The sequence below is a fragment of the Rosa rugosa genome, chromosome 2, assembly GCF_958449725.1.
Source record: "Rosa rugosa chromosome 2, drRosRugo1.1, whole genome shotgun sequence".
NCBI classification, from domain to species: Eukaryota; Viridiplantae; Streptophyta; class Magnoliopsida; order Rosales; family Rosaceae; genus Rosa; species Rosa rugosa.
The window spans coordinates 8,756,496-8,773,380 of NC_084821.1; the positions used below are offsets into that span (position 1 = coordinate 8,756,496).

Genomic DNA, 16,885 nt, shown 5'->3' on the forward strand with positions numbered 1-16,885 from the left:
AAGAGTGCACGACTGACTAATCTATTTGCTTTGACAAAGTGGTGACATAATGGAAAGATAACTCTACTAAGGAGAAGCATCATAACCAATAGCGCAGCTTTCCTATTATGTTGTCGCACAAAATCTAATCCGGCGACACTTTGTTTCATCCTGCCACTAGGAGATTGCTTCCATTTTAAAATAGATAGGCATCTCACTAGGCTAGACAAGCACACTGAGTGTGCAAACCGGGACAAAGCTCACTATCCCTACCATACTTTGATGGGGACTTATTAGAAACAAACAACAAACTAACACTAAGTAATCAAAATGACAAAAAATAAGAACAGTAAAAGCCCACAAAGGGCCCAATTGCCAAATCCAAGCCCAAGATGCTAAGGCAACAATGAGATTGTGTGCCCTCTTTTAGATATGGCCCAAGCACGCATCTGCAGCCACACTACCTATCAGCACCATGCCCACCGAACCACCATTGATGGCAACCTTCTCCACAGTCACACTATGTTACGCCCCGTACCCAAATTTACCCGTTTACTAGTCATTTGGATGGTAAATAACAACCATTGTTACTTTTTACTTCGTTTCAGTACTTTTAATGGACTAAAAAGTTGACTTTTTGTTTTGTTCAGTTTTTGAGAAAATTTTCTTCAAAAAATTTGTAGAGGACGTTAAACTGAGTTCGTAGACATGAAACACGCTAAAATTGGAGTTGTAACGAAGAAGTTATAAGAGTTTCAAGTCAGTGACATTTTTGTAATTATACTGAAATTGTTTACCAAAAATGGCAAGGTTGATTTCCATTTCGGGAAACCAGCTCCAAACACCCAAAAAATATCTCCTCCGGTGGTGAAACTTTGTGACTTTGCTGCCGTCTCATCTGGCCACCTCCGGCCACGACACCGGTCTCATTCTCTTTGTCTCTGAACCATCTTTCCAACCATATAAGCCTTGCATCCTCTTATTCACCATGCACGACGAATCGAGGAAAGGAAGCCTCCAAGTTTCATAGCTCAATTCGACGTGAAGAAGAGGAATCAAACAATTGAAGATTTTGGCCCCGAAAATCTTCCGGCGGTTTCGATGTAATTTCTGGTGGCTCCAGCGATCATTTGACGTGCATGAGCGGCTTTTCTAGGCTTCTGGGTTCATCTCCGTTGTCCAAGGGCATGGATGGATGTCTTCTAGTGCTTGACTCACTGAGAATGTCAAATTGAATTGGTGAAGTGGATAGAGTCTAAGGACTGGGGTGGTCTCTGTTCGAATTCCACCAAGGAGTTTATTACCAAGTCGTTTCGAACTGTTTGAACCCAATTTGGGTTTAATTACAAAGCCAAAAATAATAGAGTTATTCGAGGAATGAAGGTTCGTGGGTCTCGAATGACGTGTTGAACCATCACTCGAGGAGAATCTTTACGTTTGGCTATTTAAGCCATATACTGTGAGTGGACATTTGATTTTAAATTAAATTATGCATGCAGTATTACTTTCGAGCATTTTTATATTATGAGATTTTATGCTTTGAGATTTTAGGACTTTATGAGCTTTGTTTTACTGAGAATTCTTGATTTATGTTTTCGGTGATTTATTGAGGATTTACGGAATTAGTATTAAGTTTTCCTTCTGAAAGCATTTGCTATTTTTGAGTTATGCAAATATCGAGTTATTGGAAGAAATGTGGAGATTTAATACTTTGAGTATAAACGAGTTATCGAGATTTCATGAGTTTGATATTTTAACAAGATTGAGTTCAGCTTATTCGAGGAGGCAAATATGTTAGTGCATGCATGCATTACCTGGTCGGCAGTCCCCTCCAGGTAATAGTCTGGTCGACAGTACCCTCTGATGCGTCATCTGGTCGGCAGTCCCCTCTAGATGGCATGAGATAGATAATCGGTAGTACCCTCTAACTATCTATGGTTAGTCAGCAGTACTCTCTAGCCATCACCTCCTCGTCCGGTCACGCAGTCCCCTCCGATTTGTGCCTGGTCGGCAGTCCCCTCTAGTTGGTATGAGATGACTAGTCGGCAGTCCCCTCTAGTCATCGCCTAATTTATGATATGAGCATTTTAACGAGATTTTGAGGTGGTTTTCGAGAGGATTTATAGCAGGAGTTGAGATTCAGTTCCAGAGAATGATTAAGAGTATTTTGAAGAGACTTTACTGCATGCTTGGTTTTTAAGAGAATAAATTGGGGAAGCGTTAAGTTTTATTTATTTCTTTTGAAATTACTTATTTTTCGTCCAATCACTCTAACGTTTTAAATGCTTTCCCCTGGGCCTTTCGGTTTCAAATGCCCAGTTTGCAGGCTAGATTAGTTGAGGTCGGGCGTACATGGAGTTAATGCATAACTGTCACTGCTTCCGCATTGTAGGATTGATCGATCCTTTACCTTTTTATTTTATTTTCTTGTATACCTGGTATATTAGATTGCTATGATAACCTAGTGGCTAAATGTTCATAAGTTGAGACTTGTGTTGTGTTGTGGAGTTTTTGTGAATCGGAGAGCAGGGTGGCTCCAGGAGTTGAGGATGGGGATTGATTTTAGAAGTGTGTTATTTTCTACAGGTTTTGGGTAGTCCATCTTTTGGGGTGACGCTATCGAATTTTCGATAGAGTTATTCCTAAATTAGGCCCCGCAGGGCCACCTCAAATTTCAGAGTGAAATTCGAGGCAGGTCTTGTCACACTACCACCGCCGTTAGACCCCCAGCAGAGGAGACCACCCACCAACAGAAAATCAACCCAATATTGCCTGAAACAAGATTGAAAAACCAAACTGGTCAGGTTTGCCCGATTGTTGCATCGCTTCAAACCACCACCAACCCAAGGTGGTTCGGCAACTCACCGAAACCTACCGTTGTGGATCAACCCCACTCCGATCCGGCTTAGATCGACCGCCATTCCGATGCCTCCCATCAACCACAGATCAAATCCAGATTCAGCTTTTCCCTTCGACTGAAAGAGATGAACGAAAACCCTCGACACCATCTTCGATCCGAGCCTTGGACAAGCTAAAGAAACTCCTACCAGACACGATGTCCACTCTAGCCCGTCCAAAGACGCTGCCACGAGAGCGTGCCGTCGAACCAGGCATACACTATTGAGGAAGACCAGACGCCGCCGGAGGGTTTGAGAGAGAAGTTGAGAGTCGTATGTGTTATTTGTGGAAACATAACTTGTAAAAATTTGGACCATTTCTCAATTTATGCATGTCATCCTTGTGCAGGGGTCATGCTAGTCTTCTTAGTATCGTTCCAATTTTATCACACATGGATTTGGAATCAAACTTTGGTGAAAGGCAAAACCATATTATCTGAAAGTGAACAATTGCTAGGATGAAACTGTGAGCTTTAATGAAACTTCCAAAACAATTGCAAGAATCAGATGAATAGAATTTTCAATAATTAAAGGAATATTTAGAAAGAAATGTAAGAAATCTAAGTTTGTCGACAGCGTATTGATATTCAATTAGCATCTAAAGGCGGGGGATCTGATGTTACTTTAGATGTGTGAAACACTTGATGTTGCCTCATGAGAACTAAATTTAGACTCGCCTTTCGAACTAAAACATGAATAAGTGTCGAGTTGGCGATAACATTCTGATGGAACTCGTTGTTGGCCCTTCTATCAAAAAGGAAGAGATGGAGCAAAGTATCACTTTTACCCCCTAATAATCAGGTCACCAGCGTGGCACATGTCTCTATTTAACAAAGATTTGACGGAATCCTAACGAAAGTATCTCAATGGCCTAACTTTTAAAGTCTACATACCTAATTGATCACTTTTAAAGTCTGGTTACTATCGACTCCGGTTCAAGAAAGCTCAGACCCTATCCATAATAAAAAACTCTTCATTCATGTTTTCTTAAGCTAAAATTTGAGTTGTTTAGGAGTTTTACAGGTTAGGCTTACCAAAGCTAGAGTAGGAGGGTGGAACTTACAAGTCAAGTTCATAGAGTTTAGTGAGTTTGATATTGTTTTGATTGTTCCTTTAACAAAAGAAACTTGGACACACCAAAAAACAAGTTGCGTGAGTACCTTTTTTTTTCACTTGGGCAAGAGCAAGCCTCAAAATTTTGTTGCAATAGCATCAACATTTTAAGTTTTATCCTTGATCGATATCTTCATAATGCGGATATCCGGATATACTAGTCATTGAGTTAAACCAAAGTCTACAAGTTCAATACTCGAAAATACAATTTTTATTTAAGTTTGTGTCTTTGGAAAAGTTTGATTCAGATTTTGTTCTCATTGTTTAGTCTGCATATTGCATGACACCAGTACAATGCTGCATTTGCTTATAATCACCATGGCTTATTAGGATGAGAGGAAAATGCATTGTTTAGTAGCTGTAGATACCTCCCACTAGCATGACTAGTTTGCTATCTCACCAAGCACAAGTAACACCCTCTTAGGGGGGCCACAAGCCATGGTGGGGCCCAACCACGACATGCATTCCTTAACCCGACATTCAACCTACCCCGTGGTAGTCGGAAGAGGCCGAGACCTCACCAAGAAGCCACCTTCACGGCCTTGCCAAGATGCTTCACAATGAAGCTTTCTAGACTAGGATAGGCATTTTGTGTCCCACATAGAAGAAAATGTAAAGGAAAGAGTCTCCCTTCCCAATAAAAGGAGACTCATTCCTACTTACTCAACATCTCATTACTACTTGCCTTTGTAATCAACTTGGGCCTCAAGACCCAACACATAGTAAAAGCTTAAAGTGGATGTAGTACTACTATACTTCTTGTATCTTGCTTCTCTCTCTCTCTCTCTCTCTCCCTCTCTCTCTCTCTCTCTAAAGCTAACTAAACACCTTCAGTTCTAACGTTAACAGTAGCAATGAAAGGTAGTGATCATTGAGCAACAAGCTAAGGGCATTTTGTAATCGAAAAGAAAAAGAAAAAGAAAAAAAAATTAAGACAATTAGGTAGTTGTATGAGTGTAAATCAACTCGATAAAATTATGAGTTTTTAACTATTTTTATTTTTTATTTTTTGAGAATATTTAACTATTTTAATTTGTATTCTTAGAATTGAGCAAACAAGCTAAGCGTTACTCAAGTTTAAGCTTGTTACACAATTGAAGTATCCTTTTTTACCTACTATTTTGAGATATAAAATCTATAAAAATAGACGGAGGTACAAAATTGGCCGATGATTAACCCAAGTTTTTACCTAATCAGGATTTGAGATTATTTACCTTCTTGTTGTTTTTTAATTTTGTGACAAAATATAATGGGCAGGAAGGAGGTGGTGAGCCTCCAAAGGGTTCATTGGGATGTTCATGCAGTTTTTTTTTTTTTTTTTTGAGAATAAGAAACTTTTATTGATAATAACCAAATTACACCATACAAGAATGACCGGTGGTGGACATGAACTCCCCACTCTCTTCCCTAAAACCTAAACCAGTTATGGGTCCGTCATCAAGAATGACTTCCATGAGCCGAAGGGGCCCAACCCCTAACCACCTATAACGCCCAACCACTCGGGCTACAAGAAATCCCGAGAAAATCGCCAGAAAAACCAACGCCCTCTTCCACAGTTTGGTTCCTTGCAAAGTCTGAAACAGAAAATGATGGTAGAAGGTGCTGCTTTGCAAGGTTCTGGTTGGGTGGTAGGTCATTGTTTCATTCAGTTGTGGAGGGATGGACTTTTAAAAATGCGTCTACTGATTATGATTCGGTTTTGATAATTTATAGTGGCTTGCTCTAGACAAAGATCAGAAGAAGCTTTCCATTGAATGCACAGCTAATCAGGTAGTGTATACTTTGAGCTATATATGTTTTGCTTTTCACATACTCTTTGGTTCTTGTTGGTAATTTAATTTACTGTGTCATTTGGGTTAATCTGTATAATACGCTCACGTAGACGAAGACACACGCACGCACATGTATATTGGTTGAATTTTCCGACTATATATGCTGAATATTATGTTGGCTAATGAAAACTTTGTGCAGGATCCACCGATAATTAAAGGATCGGAGCGAATTATGTTCCTCTGCTCGGGATAGATGTGTGGGAGCATGCTTACTACTTGCAGGTAAATTTTTTTTTTTGGTGTTTTTTTATACCCTTGATAGGTTTGGATTTGGACAATGAACAAGTGCTTGATTTAATGAGAGACGATCTTTTAGATCTTCTCTTTGCTCCAATGTTTGAGATGCTGAAAGTGTGTTAATTAGTACTTGGCTGAAAGGTAAAATACAGAGTGGATCGGAGGTTCGTTATTCAAGTTTAGTAGTCTATGCTTGAATATTTTGATGTGTTGCATCAAGCTGAAGAATTTATATAATTTAATTGATAAGGTTTTAGCAGGTCGTTTCTAACCTATTTCAAACTTTAACCGTCTTACTTGATTTCTCACCATGGGATAATACTATAACAACATGAATTATCGACATTTGTGCAGCACAAAAATGTCAGGGCGCCAGACTATCTGAAGTATATATGGGAGGTTATTAACTGGAAATTAATATGCAAGTGAAGTGTATGAGAAAGAGTATCCTTGAGGCAACAACGTGGTGCCAGCAAAGTTGTAGGCAGGCTACGTTTGTCCAGTTTGCACAGAAATAATAAGCATCTGTTTGTTTGTTGATGATGTCCCAGACTTGTCATCCTTTTGGTGATGCCTAGTGTATTACCTTTAGTGAACTTGTCTTTTTAGGATCGGATCTCTGTCTGTGTAATAAATCTTGTAATACAAATAAAGTTTACTTCAATTGATGAATGTGGAGCAAACTCATTACTTTGATTGTTATTTGATATATATGGTTAAAGATCTTGTGCCTCTCGATAGTAAAGGTGTAAATGATTCATTCATGTTTTCTTAAGCTAAAACTTGATTTGTTCATGAGTTTTACAAGTGGGGCGGAATTACAAGTCAAGTTCATAGAGTTTAATGAGTTTGATATTTGGTTTGATGGTTTCTTTAACAAAAGGAAGTTCTTGTCCAAGCAGAGAAAGTCCCGAAAATTTTGTTGCAAGCGTCAATATTTTTAGTTTTATCCCCAAAGTCTTCATAATTCGGATATGTTGATCACTGAGTTAAACTAAAGTCTAAAATTTCAATACTCGAAAATACAATTTTTATTTAAGTTTGTGTATTTTTTAATTTCTTTTTGTTATCTTCTTTTAATTGTTCAAGAAGAGAAAATTTGAACTTGAGACCTCATCCACACTTATGGAGGCAAATACCACTACGACTTGATCTCAACTTTTCTAAAAGAAAAAACTAACAACTTTTTTTTTTTTAATCAAATCTATTAACTTCAAATAAAAAGAAGATTAGAAAATCGACCTATATTTTTTTCTTCTTCCCTAACAAAAGAAGAAAAAGAAAAACAAAAAGGATTTAAGCAGGCCCGCCCGGATGGATCACAAGACCCGGCAAAACCCTAGTCTATAAAAACCGCATATAAACCCAGAAAGGCCGCCGAAGCGTTTGAAGGACAAGCTGAGAGACGCCTTAGGGTTCACTCACCATGGTAAATCTCTCCTCCTCTCTCAATGTGCATCCCAATTCGCCTCCCTAAACCCTAATTTACACTCAATTGAATCATCACCAATCTCTGTTTTGCAGACTTTCAAGAGAAGAAATGGCGGGCGCAACAAGCACGGCCGTGGCCACACCAAGTTCATCCGCTGCTCCAACTGCGGCAAATGCTGCCCTAAGGTACTCTAAAGTTGAACCCTTTTGTAATTAAGCTGGCTCAGATTGTGCAAAGCTTGTAAATTTAGGTCAGTTTTGGTTTTTCAATCAAATTTGGGTGTTGGGTTTGTGTGGATTAGGACAAAGCTATCAAGAGGTTTCTGGTGAGGAACATTGTTGAGCAAGCTGCTGTTAGGGATGTCCAGGAGGCTTGTGTTTATGAAGGTAATTTTTTTTTTTTTTACTGTTTTATGTTGTAATTTTTCTTTCCTAAAGGGTACTTTTTGTGGTTTATTTGATGATAATGTTGTATTGGCAATGCTTGTTGCAGCCTACACTCTTCCTAAGCTGTATGCAAAGATGCAGTACTGTGTTTCCTGTGCTATCCACTCTCATGTAGTGAGGGTTCGATCTAGGGAGAAGAGGAGGAGCCGTGAGCCCCCTCAACGTTTCAGGCGCCGGGTATGTTTGAAGTTTTGTTTGCCATCTAAGTGTCTGCTTTTGTATCTATAAGAAATTGCCATTTAAGTGTCTGCTTTTGTATCTATGAGCAATTTAGTTTAAGGTTCAGAGTGGGATTCGACGCTGATTCACTGATTTGGTGTGTGGAAGTTAAGCATTACACATTGTTGTTAATAGCTGAATACTTTTATGAGCAGCAAAACCTGATACCTAAAGAGGTTCATATACTAGGTTTAAGATTGTTTCGCGTGCCTTTTTATCTCTGGCTACTGTCAATATCTGCATATATTATTTTTGATAGAAGTAGCAAGAGAGTTGGTGATACTCTTTTTGGGACAAATGACTTAGGGTGGGGGTTATCATATCTTCTAAGATTTTTTCCCTTTAGTACTAGTCATCTTGTTGCTTGGTGCATGCTTTGTGAGTTTCTACGGTGAAATGTAGTTTGCCATTTTCCTTGTGGTTCTCATCATTATGGTGATGAACTTTAGAGTGGAGTTTTCCTACTTTGCATGATATACTTGGACTTTTTTTTTCTTTTCTATCCTTATATTTTTTGTTCTTATTTAATTCAGAGCTTGGGAAGTGCCTGACAAATGGTTTTTGTCTGAATCAGTAATCTAATACAGGGATTTAAAAAAAAAAAAAAAATGTCTATGCTTGTTATTTTGTGTCTGGGTGCTTTATTTGCCTATATGCGGATATATTTGAAGCATAGTGTGCATATTTTCAAACTACAAATCAGTTTCCGTACAAGAACATCTTTCCCTCTTCCCAATACGAACTCATTTTCCCTTTGTTAGATGGTGACTTTATGGAAGTAGAATTTGATATAAATTGGTTTGTTGTAGACTGTAGTTAGATAGAACTTCTCATTGAAAAAATGTAATGCAAAGGGAAACTTCTCATTTGGATAAGAACCATTAATTAATTTAGTAAAGTAAACAAGTTCTACTAGTAAAAACTATTTGTGCGTTTTTTCCCTTATTCGTGTTCTTACACTACACTAAACCTTTCCATTTCATTTTGTGTCAGGAGGATCAGCCTAGGCCTAGCGCACCAGGTGGACCTGGTCAGGCTCCACGCCCTGCCGCTGGAGTGGCAACTGCCCGTCCATGAAAAGTCACTGTTTCTGTGGTTCTATTGTTGAGGATGATTAGACTTCTGAGGCTATTTACTTTGGCTGTTGCCTTGCATTATTACCATTTTGATTTAAAATGTGTCTTCTTCTCTGGTTATGACTTCTGTAATAGTGTCAATTTATTTTAGTGGATCTGTGTCATCAAGTCATGTTTTGCTAAGGTAATTTGAAAGGTAGCACAGGTGGGGTTCAGAAAGACCGAGTTTTTTTTTTCCATATACAGTATGAAATGAAATTCTCTGTAGTTCTGGTCTCATCGCCTGCTGGTTTTCTGTGTATTGATTGTACCAAAGAGCATCCTTGATCTGGATGCTTGAATGTCTCGATTAGGTACCTTTCATTTTGACCTCGGTAGCCCCTCTTAATTCATAACTTGCAGCCCTACACGTTAATTAAGTAAAGCACAGTTTACCAAACACCCCGCTACTTAATTTCACAGCTGATTATTCTCACAGCACAGCTAAAGCCGATTTTAAATTAATCACCTCGGGGCCAAACTCGCCCTAAATGAGGTTCGGATTATGAATCTGTTTTAATCTCCAATCTGCATGACCCCTAACTTACGTTTTGCTTCTAAATTGTCAATGCATTGATCGTTATGAGTTTCGGATGTACCTAGACCCTTTTATTTTCTGCAAGATGCTTTCAGTTTCTGCTTTTCAACGAAATTTCTGGTAGGCAACGGTTGAAATAAGCTGTTTGCTTGTCCTTGAAATCACGGTAAAGCAGCCAAGCCTGGCCAAATAAAGACGTTGCGTTTGGATTCTTCTAGCTAGATGACAGTAATATACATATAGACAAACAATCGAACAACTCAACGGGCGGGCAATCGATTCAGAGATAGAAAGATAGATGCAAACTCAGATGGATAGTCTTGCTGGCATAGGAATTGGATGCCAGGTTTTGTTTGGCAAACATGTGTTGCGTCTCAGAATTGCAATATGGTGATCAAGCTTTCAAAATGTCAAAAGTCCATGATTCCTAACTCACTGAATATTCAATGAAACCATGTGCACCGCGTCCAAATCCGTAGGGAATATAATAATGGTGACTTTTTTGTGCTATGGTGAGATAAATATCAAGAACGAGGACGTGTTCTAACTTCTTATGCTTTGGATTACCCAAATTTTAAAGACATTAGTCGTTTGATTAGATCAATGTATGAAGCACACCGTATAGATTGACATAAATATCATATTTGGACCTATCTAAAATAGAGTTTGTTTGGAAGAGTGATTTACTCATATAACGAGGGACTTTTTTTGCTATGATGGGATAAATTTCAACACCGAGGGTGTGTTCTTAACTTTTTATACTCATGGGTACAAAATTTCTATAGACAATAGACGTTTGATTAGATCAATATAGGAAACACACTGTATAGATCGACATAAATATCATATTTGAACATATTTAAAATTTAATAATTAGAAAGCTTGGAAGAGTGGTTTACCCATATTTCTTTCAATAATAGTTGGCTGAAATAATAAATAGAACCCGATAAAAAAAAAGAAATAATAAATAGAAAAAAAAGTAAATCTTTCACTTCACTTATAATATTTTATATATTTCACTTATTTCTCTTCTAGCAATTCGTGTTACCCACCGCATCCATATCGATTAGTAATTGAGTTATTTCGTAAACAATAACGTATCAAAAATAAAATCATTTATTTCCACACACGTTTACCCGTATCAAATAATTCACAGTCAACTTTCTATATTGTATACTCTAAATAAAAATGTTACTCGAATTACACACATTTTCAGATATTCAAAAAAGGAATATAATAATCGTCTCAAAACATGGTTGGTGAGACTAAGATAACGCCATAACCACATCCCCTAAACCAGCAGTAACAACATAAAACAAGAAAAAAAGCATCCATTAGTCAAATGAATAAAAGTCGATGAGATAAGAATGAGAACATTCTGACCCGAAAAGAAAAAAAAATGATGAGGACATTCTAACCGGAAGAGGAGCACAGGAGAGAGGGTTTAAGACAAAAAAAAAAAAAAAAAAAAAAACAAGAAGCTCGAAACGACGACGTCGGCTGGGTTTTGTTGCGGTGTCTGCCGCTGCATTGCCGCACCTCCGCCCGCGCGCGCGCAAGCAATCCCAATGCGTCGCGTCGCTTTGCGGCCGACGTGTCTCGCGTGACGTCTTAGAGAGAGAGAGAACCGAAACAGAAAGCGACGGAAAGAAAAAACACACGAAACGCCTAACGCGAAACGTTTCCGTCTCAGAGAGAGAGAGAGAGAGAGAGAGAGGCTTTTTGCCGCTTTGTGTTTTTAAGGGTTTTAAAGGTTTTGGTTTTTCAGAGAACGAACAAAAAAAAAAAAAAAAAACAGAGACCGAGCGAGCGAACCTCTTCATTTTTCCGATCTCCATTAACCATTACGACGTCGTTTCAGTGTTTCACAATCCAATCTTCTCCGAGACTCTTCCTTTTTTTCGCTTTTCACCATTGGCCGTCATGACCCAGGTCTGTTCGCCGGAGCCGAACCGCGCCGTGCTGCCGGAATTTCGTTCCTGCCCGTCCTCTCCGCCATTGCCGGCGACCAGTCCCGATCCGTCGGCAATTGGGCGGGAGTCTTGGGCCGGAGCCGAGCGGGCCACCCGGGATATACTGTCCAAGATTCAGCCCACGGCGGCGACTCACCGGAGAAGGAAGGATATCATTCTATATGTGCAGAGCCTCATCACTTGTAACGTGGGCTGTCAGGTAATTTCATCAAAATCATTTCTTTCAATTCTGGGTAGTGTTCATTCTCAGAAAAAAAAAAAAAGAAAAAAAAAATTCTTGGTCGTGTTGGTTTCTTGAAATGTGTCTGTATGTGGATTTGTATCTGTGAATTTCTTTGGTTGCTAAACAAGCTATTAGTCTAGTCTTGCAGTACTAGTTTCACGCTTAATTGGGTGTTGATTTGGATTTTAAAGTTGTGTTCTTTTTATGTGTTTTTTAATTTCATTGTAATGTTCAGATTGAGCAATGCTGATGGGAGTTTTTAGTTATTTAAATTAGAGTTTTCGTGTTTGATTTCCTGGTTGACTAAGCAATGTGGTTGTTTATAGAGAATACGGTGCGATATTGTTTTGCAGTTTCGGTTTATTTGAGAGCCAGTGATGTTGCTCGTGTTTTTTTTTTTTTTTTTTTTTTTGGAGTTTCTGAATGACATTGATATGCGTTAAACCTGCGATTTTTTTGTATTGTTAATCTCACAGGTTTTTCCTTATGGGTCAGTTCCATTAAAGACATATCTTCCCGATGGAGATATAGACTTGACGGTTTTCACTGGCAGTGCGCATCTTGAGGATGTCCTTGTAACTCATGTTCATGCTGTTCTGAAGGGGGAAGAGAATAATGAAGCTGCTCAGTATCAAGTGAAGGATGTCCATCGCATTGATGCTGAGGTTTTTGTCACTTTGATTCGTTGATTATTTTCTTGGAAACATTTTTAAAACATTTTTTTAATTCAATTTGTAGGTCTTGCATGCCGGTATCAGTATATTTCATATCGCACCGTTTTCTTTTGTTTGCAATATAGAGTTAGAACTGGAGTTTTTCATATAGGTATCACTAAATAACTCATATCTCATACTTTTTTTTTTTTTTTTCCTTCAGTTGAAATCTGAAAATATTTTTCAATTCCATATAGGATTAGTGTTGGAGTCTTCATGTAGGTATATAATTCATGTCTCGCATTTTCCTTTTTCTGATTTATTGTTTCTTAAAATACTTCAGCTTCTCTTCTTGTCACAATGTCTATCAGCAAAAATAGAATGATATTTTTCACTCTGATCAATTTTATGAGATTTCCTTTGACGTATTCGGTAATGAAAAATAGATAGATATGAGTAAGTCAGTCCACAATGAAGCTTTGCTAGATGTTTTCAGTCTTCCTTAAATCTGTTACTTTCAACATCGTCTTGAATTGGGACATTGGGTTATATTGGTTCATTGAATCTCATTATTCTCTTCTAAAATTCAAAGTATATTTCTCCTGTAGTATGTACGCTTATTTATATACTATCTGAAAACCATTGTTTCTATTTTCTTCAGATTTGAGTTGTTAACTAGTTTTTTTTTCCTCGTGTTTTATATCAATGTTTCATGTTGATTGATATTGCTTCTAAGTCGATTTGTTAGTTATACATATTTTCTCTTAAATTCCATCTGTGTGCTTATATAGTTTCAAGTTTGGGGGTTTTGGTTGCAGGTTAAACTTGTAAAATGCATTGTTCAAAATATGATTGTAGATATATCCTTCAATCAGTTAGGAGGACTTTCTACACTACGCTTTCTTGAACAGGTATGAGCAATTCAATTCGTGATCCATAGCTATGACTGGTCTTGTTATGTTGCATAGAAATGAGTAGGGTGATTCCAGTCCAGTCTTGTTACAATAATTTTTTGTCTTCTCATACTGGTATGAAAAGTTCAGTGATGTTCAGTTGGTACTTGGGTTACATTTTTCATTTTGCTTGGTATGCAGGTTGATCACTATATTGGCAAAGATCATATTTTCAAACGCAGCATTATTCTGATAAAAGCCTGGTGCTACTATGAGAGTCGTATTCTTGGTGCTCATCATGGTTTAATTTCAACATATGCTTTGGAAACTTTAGTCCTATATATATTCCATCTTTTTCATTCTTCTCTAGATGGCCCTTTAACGGTGAGTACTTATAGAATCAATTTTGAGTTTTATATTTCAAATCATACAGAAGCTCAAGCACTTGATTGTGTTTCCGTTTTGTAGGTCCTCTACAGATTTTTGGATTACTTCAGCAAATTTGATTGGGAGAAATATTGTGTAAGTTTAAATGGACCAGTTTGCAAATCCTCCCTACCTGATATTGTGGGTAAGAGATATCTCTTGTGCCTGTAATGTTGGATGGCTTTTTTGTATTGTCCTGGTCTCTGAGTTTCTTCTCTCTCTGAAGCTGAAGTACCAGATAATGAAGGGGATGATGTACTGCTAAGTGAAGAGTTTATTAGAAACTGTGTAGACATGTTCTCTGTTCCATCAAAGGGGTGTGAGACAAACTTAAGAGTGTTTTCCTTGAAGCATCTTAATATAATCGATCCACTAAAAGAGAACAACAACCTTGGCCGTAGTGTCAATAGAGGTATGCCCCTGTTCTCTCTCTCTCTCTCTCTCTGTTGTTGTCATGGAATTTTACTGGAGTACCGTAACTACTAGCTGCTCTTTCAGTCTGTGTGCTGTCACATGGTAATGATTCATGTGTATTCTGCAGGTAGCTTCTATCGAATATGTAGTGCTTTTAAATATGGAGCTCGCAAGCTAGGCTGGATTCTCTTGTTACCAGCAGAGAGAATATCTGATGAACTTAACAAGTTTTTCGCTAACACTTTGGATAGGCATGAAAGTAAATGCCAGACTACTGTGCAAAATAATGCCTTGTTGGAGCTTGGTGAAGATTTGGACAGTCATTGTTTGAACCTGCAATATAGTCTGATTGGCCAGAGGTGTGCTACATCACCTCCTTTATTGCCCAGTCCTCCCTTGTCACCTCAACCATGGAAAGAGAATCCATGGGATGCTACCTGCGAAGCCCTACAGTCCCAGCACAATATTAATTCTCAAGCTAATGCAAATGGTATTCCTTGGGGAACACATGCGTATCACACAAATGGTGCCAGTTTTTTTGTTCCTCCATTCAGAGAAGAGAAGAACAAACCACGAGGAACAGGGACGTACATCCCCAATGCGGTATTGCACTTTTGTTATCTATAGAATCTTATATTCGGGCTACATAGTGTAATCCTTGTAGTCATGGGCTTTATATGTTGGGGTTTTGGTTTTATATCGAGTCATTCATGTGGAAGATTACAGTCGTTTTATAATCTCATGGTTAGCTTACAGTCTTTTCAGAATTATCGTCCCTACAAGGATAGACACTTGCCTGGAAGGGGAAGGAAAGAGGCAGCTGGAACTTATGCTCCATTTCAGAGACACACTTTCAATTATGGCTTTCCTGCAGCCTCTCAAGAGTCAATCGCACCTGGAGAATGCAACCATGAGCTCTCAGAAGCTGAGTACCCAGTTTTAAGTAATGCAAACTCTGCAACATCAGATTACCATCAACCTCAGCTTTCAATTTGGGAGCCTTTCCATGAAAATGGTTTCTCCAAATCCCCCGACAAACCTGAGTCTAGATCCTCCTCCCCTCAATCATGGGAAGAAGTACCCATGCCACAACTGGACAGTTTACGGTTATCAGGAGTCGATGAAGAGAGGTAAGTGAACTTTTCTTCAACAATGGCGACTGTGTATGCTGTATAGGCATTTGTAATTCATTTTCTATTAAAGCCAAGCCTCCCTTGCTGTTTATCTTCAGGATTGACGAGCAGGCATTCCATCTGAAGGATGAAGCTGATTTCCCCCCGCTCACCCCTCGACTGCCTTTGAAGGACGGAATATGCATTCAATAACAAAGAGCCTGATAACTCTAGGTGCTAACTCACTAGACTGAGCTTCTGGGGAGAAGTCTTCCCCCACCCCCACTCTCGTTGGGGTCCTCCTTCGTTGTTGTTTCTTTAATGTAGAATACACAGTTTGTACATTCGGGAGTTGTTTTTCATGTTCCATTTCTACACACAATCTTGTGTGCTTCCTGTGGGGTTGGGTGAATGTATATAGGAGGTGAAGTTTGCCTGCCATAGTGTGTATTCCCTCCCAAGGTTTGTAGTTGTTTTAAACCAGTACTGAGAAGAATTTGTTAGGAATCTTTTCAGGTTTTAGACATTGTTAGTATACACATGAGGATGAAATACATAGATGTAACAATGACAGTTTCAGTTTAGTTGAATTTCATCAATTTTTTTTTTCCTGTTGAATGTACTGCCTGCTCTAGCCATGCTGCAACCCAGGCTGTGAACCAGATCAGTACTCTCTGCTTGACATTACTGATTAAGCAACCTCGAGGACCCGTGGTGGTATAGCTCCATTTTTCCGAGGGCATTTACCTTCACACTGGGGAAATGCTCATCTCCATGGAGGATAAATACCTTGGTGAATTTCTAAATGTATCCAGCGGAAATCTCAGTTCACCCAGCAAGTTTTTTACACCCTACAAAATTATAAAATCTTTAATTACACCCAACAAGTTTTCCGATAATACTCTTGTTATAGATTAAACCCAGCAAAACTTTATCGAGAAGAATAACAAACATCCAGCAAACTCCTTCATACTTCTTTTAGATGAAAATACCAAACCATATCAACCTTCATAATGATCTGGTAACACGGATTAAATTTAATTAATGGGATCGATCAATGCTTTCTTTCTCGATCATGTTAGAATACAGAGAATAGAGATAGACGGTGATGGAGAATACTGCTTGAATGGTAATCCATTCTCATTCACTTGGCTATCATCGATCGATCCAACACTCAATTTGCCTGGATTACTTCACTTCCCTCACTCTTGAGTCTCGATCTCTTTCCTTTCTCTGCCCGAAGTCTCAATTCAAAGGTTAATAGTTTTTGGTTGATTGAGGAGGAGTGAGTGCGTGATGTAATTTTATATTCGAGTTTAGACGACGAGAAATATAGCTTGATAAAATATTGATGGTGCTTGCTCGTTGTTGGGATTGAAAACT

The 16,885-nt window shown here is 38.5% G+C and overlaps 2 protein-coding genes and 1 non-coding gene across 4 annotated transcripts; 2 read left to right on the forward strand and 1 right to left on the reverse strand.

The window, feature by feature from the left end:
- Nucleotides 1-3,179: 3,179 nt before the first annotated feature.
- Nucleotides 3,180-3,284, reverse strand: LOC133734990 (U6 spliceosomal RNA). Its single transcript, XR_009858732.1, has one exon. It is a non-coding gene; the product is annotated as a U6 spliceosomal RNA (small nuclear RNA).
- A 4,057-nt stretch (nt 3,285-7,341) lies between these two features.
- Nucleotides 7,342-9,508, forward strand: LOC133732141 (small ribosomal subunit protein eS26x-like). Its single transcript, XM_062159624.1, has 5 exons — nt 7,342-7,487; nt 7,583-7,675; nt 7,792-7,876; nt 7,983-8,113; nt 9,149-9,508. Exons 1-5 carry the CDS (start codon nt 7,485-7,487, stop codon nt 9,230-9,232), a joined length of 396 nt encoding a protein of 131 aa, XP_062015608.1. The 5' UTR covers nt 7,342-7,484; the 3' UTR covers nt 9,233-9,508.
- Nucleotides 9,509-11,241: 1,733 nt separating this feature from the next.
- Nucleotides 11,242-16,113, forward strand: LOC133731965 (uncharacterized). 2 transcript variants are annotated; one of them, XM_062159416.1, is made up of 9 exons: nt 11,242-11,980; nt 12,481-12,669; nt 13,476-13,568; nt 13,752-13,934; nt 14,019-14,121; nt 14,203-14,388; nt 14,518-14,993; nt 15,156-15,520; nt 15,622-16,113. In XM_062159416.1, the coding sequence occupies exons 1-9, from the start codon at nt 11,732-11,734 to the stop codon at nt 15,713-15,715; spliced, it is 1,938 nt and encodes a 645-aa protein (XP_062015400.1). In that variant the 5' UTR covers nt 11,242-11,731; the 3' UTR covers nt 15,716-16,113. The 2 variants fall into 2 exon arrangements, with proteins under 2 accessions (XP_062015400.1, XP_062015399.1); XM_062159415.1 differs by having other exon boundaries at nt 11,247-11,980; nt 15,147-15,520.
- The last annotated feature ends 772 nt before the right edge of the window (nt 16,114-16,885 follow it).

What these genes read in the sequence shown, in the direction of transcription:
- LOC133732141 (XM_062159624.1), top strand. An exon ending in GCGGCAAATGCTGCCCTAAG is followed by an intron (nt 7,676 to 7,791) that starts GTACTCTAAAGT and finishes TGTGTGGATTAG; the next exon opens with GACAAAGCTATCAAGAGGTT. An exon ending in GGAGGCTTGTGTTTATGAAG is followed by an intron (nt 7,877 to 7,982) that starts GTAATTTTTTTT and finishes TGCTTGTTGCAG; the next exon opens with CCTACACTCTTCCTAAGCTG.
- LOC133731965 (XM_062159415.1), top strand. Translation starts at nt 11,732, where the DNA reads ATGACCCAGGTCTGTTCGCCGGAGCCGAACCGCGCCGTGCTGCCGGAA. An exon ending in TCCATCGCATTGATGCTGAG is followed by an intron (nt 12,670 to 13,475) that starts GTTTTTGTCACT and finishes TTTTGGTTGCAG; the next exon opens with GTTAAACTTGTAAAATGCAT. An exon ending in TCAGGAGTCGATGAAGAGAG is followed by an intron (nt 15,521 to 15,621) that starts GTAAGTGAACTT and finishes GTTTATCTTCAG; the next exon opens with GATTGACGAGCAGGCATTCC.